This window comes from Triticum dicoccoides, chromosome 1B (genome assembly GCF_002162155.2).
Source record: "Triticum dicoccoides isolate Atlit2015 ecotype Zavitan chromosome 1B, WEW_v2.0, whole genome shotgun sequence".
Classification (NCBI taxonomy): domain Eukaryota; kingdom Viridiplantae; phylum Streptophyta; class Magnoliopsida; order Poales; family Poaceae; genus Triticum; species Triticum dicoccoides.
The window spans coordinates 13,321,952-13,324,662 of record NC_041381.1 but is presented as its reverse complement, the minus strand read 5'-3'; the positions used below and the strand labels follow the sequence as shown (position 1 = coordinate 13,324,662).

General features: G+C 41.2%; 1 protein-coding gene across 1 annotated transcript; it reads left to right on the top strand.

Moving 5' to 3' along the window:
• The first annotated feature begins 1,461 nt into the window (after positions 1-1,461).
• Positions 1,462-2,412, top strand: LOC119349985 (MADS-box transcription factor PHERES 2-like). Its single transcript, XM_037618053.1, has one exon. It carries the CDS (start codon positions 1,462-1,464, stop codon positions 2,410-2,412), a length of 951 nt encoding a protein of 316 aa, XP_037473950.1.
• Positions 2,413-2,711: the final 299 nt, after the last annotated feature.

The following is a 2,711-nucleotide window of genomic DNA, read 5'->3' as shown; positions in this document are numbered from 1 at the left end:
AAGAGTGAAATGAACAGGTAACTTAAATTTTATATAAAGTATGTAATGGCCTAAACGTCAATTCAAACACAATATACGTGAAAAATACAAACATAACAAAATATAAAAAATCTAGCCGTGAAAATGCAACCCGCTAGTTATTGTATAATGTTGAGTTGCCACATAGCGACCCAAATAAGGCATAAGCTTCGTTAGACACAAAAAATAGATGACGAGACCTGAATATTTCAGGTTTATGTCAGATTGGCTCGATTGCCTCCGCAGAATGTTACAATTATTGTGAGTACTTGTGTCTGCTTCTATGATTTAACATTTTGTTGATATGGCTATCATTTTCATATTTACTTTGAATATATCTATCTATATGTGGCCTCTAAGTACACGGAATCAACCTTCTTTGTGAGGAAAGCTTTGGCAAGCACACGTAGCAGTGCTCATATGGTTCGGTTCCGTGTAGTAGAACCAACCCACCAGGGTTGAAGTCCTAAACTTGGCATTGGTGATCGCATATTATTAGATTTATTTCAGGCCTTCCAGCAATGTGCATTCAGTGGAAGGAGACGTTTTCGTCGACTACAAAAGGCATCTGTAGCGACTTCTTAAGATAATGCGCCGGCTAAGTCTCTCGAAGGTACTCATAGGGTAGAGTGTGTGTGTACGTGTGTACGTATGAGCGTCTACATCTGTAATGTGTTAAAAAAAGTACAAATAATTTTGAGACGCTAATGTTTACAACTATAACAAAGGTGCACTAGCTAGTTCAACTAGGCATCTAAAGAAAAATTTCAGTCCATATCTTCTAGATGGAAGTAATTATTGCCTTGGAATATATACTGCTAGTAATTACGTTTCAGTTACCATGAACCACTAGTGGTCATCTAGCAACCGTGGCCAATCCTGAATATATGGAACCACATTTAATTCACATACAGGAAAAGTTGGTAGAACTTAATTCACACAACGTGCATGACCAATCGGTTTAATTGCGTACATATCTTTCCAAATAAGTAATTTTAGTTCACCAATGCATTAAGAGATAATTTAAGTACGTTATATACTGCTTTTTTATAATAACTTGGCTACAATTGAATGTACACGTTTGAATAAGCATCCATCTTTAGAACATATTAAACATTAAAATTAATTTGGTAATGTATATTATAAGCATATCCTGTTAATAAAGATTCATGTGGCTCTTGAGAGAAACGAGTCTTTTAATGTATTTTTTCCTCGACGGACTATTATGAGCATTCTATGTGTTTTTTAGAATGCATTCTATGTGTTAATTTCAAGAAATGTTGTGCTTTTATGAAGCACCTCCTTATCCTATCAACGTACATTTAATAGTTTCCTCGTATTGGGCCTCTTGGTTGGTCCTCCACTATATATCTATCCACCCCATTGCTTCCAACTCACCAAAACAAAGCAACTCTCCTTTGTTGTTCTATTCCTTTGTTGCAAATGGCTCGCAAGAAGGTGGCCCTCCGGTACATCCTTGATAAAAAGTCCCGATGCAGTACTTTAAAGAAACGTCATGAGGGCCTACAGAAAAAGGCGGACGAGTTGGCCATCATGTGCAATGCGAAGGCCTGCGTGCTAGTGTATGGCGAGGGCAAGTCGGTACCAGAGGTGTTCCCGTCCCACTCTGAGGCGGTGGCTATCCTGACTCGGTACAAGAATATGCCGAAGGGGAAGTTTAAGAAGACGGTGAGTCATGAAAGCTTTCTCAGCCAACATTTTAACAAGCTCCAGGCCAAGGGCCACAAGTTCCAAGGAGTCTGCGAAGACAATGAGACCAGAATCCTCCTGCACAAGGCTATGCTTGGAAGCAACCTCTCGAGCCTCGATGGCCTCAACATCGAGGATCTCGCCAATGTTGGCCGAAAGCTAGAGGTGATCCTCCAGAGCATGGGGGAAAGCATCACAAAAATTAGTGGCCAACCACCAGTCTCCGCACCACTACCAACTCCATACGTCACCGACTACATGCACATGGAATCTCTGTCGACTTATCAGGCAACACCACCAGCTCCATACATGGACATGGAGTCTCCGTCGACTTTTCAGGCACCACCACCGACTGACAACATGGGCATGGGGTCTTCGATGATGTATCAAGCGCCATCACCAGCTCCCTATGTCACTGGTTGCATGGACATGGGGCCTCCGGCGATGCTTAAGGCCCCTCCACAACAACAAGAGGATTCACTTGACATGATGAGGTATGGAGGAGACCTCAACACCCTGGTCCACAGTGGCTACAATACTAGTGGTTGTAATGACACCAGCATAAGAGCTAGCTTGCCTAGCGGTGATGTTAACTCGAAGAAGTCGTTTGAAGTGGGGTTTGGTTGGCAGTTCGGTGGCGCTGATCCTGAAGCATCTTCTTCAAGTCTTTCCCCCCAAATGTAATCAAGGAGAGGATCTCTACATGTAATACCTAAAATAATAAGAGAAATTTAGTCTTGGTTGTGCTCTTTGAGCGAAAGCATATTTCATTTAGTCATTGGAATTGTTATTATGGATCTCTTCAACGGTCTATTTGTTTGATCTCTACGATTTAGCTGGTTCTAACTTGTATGTTGCACCTACTCTTTGTGTAAACATGCATGTTTTGTCAGGCATACCTTTTGAATGATATTTTTTGTTGACACTTAACATTGCATCAAGTGATACAACCATGAAGGGTTCACTCAACACATGAAACTTTT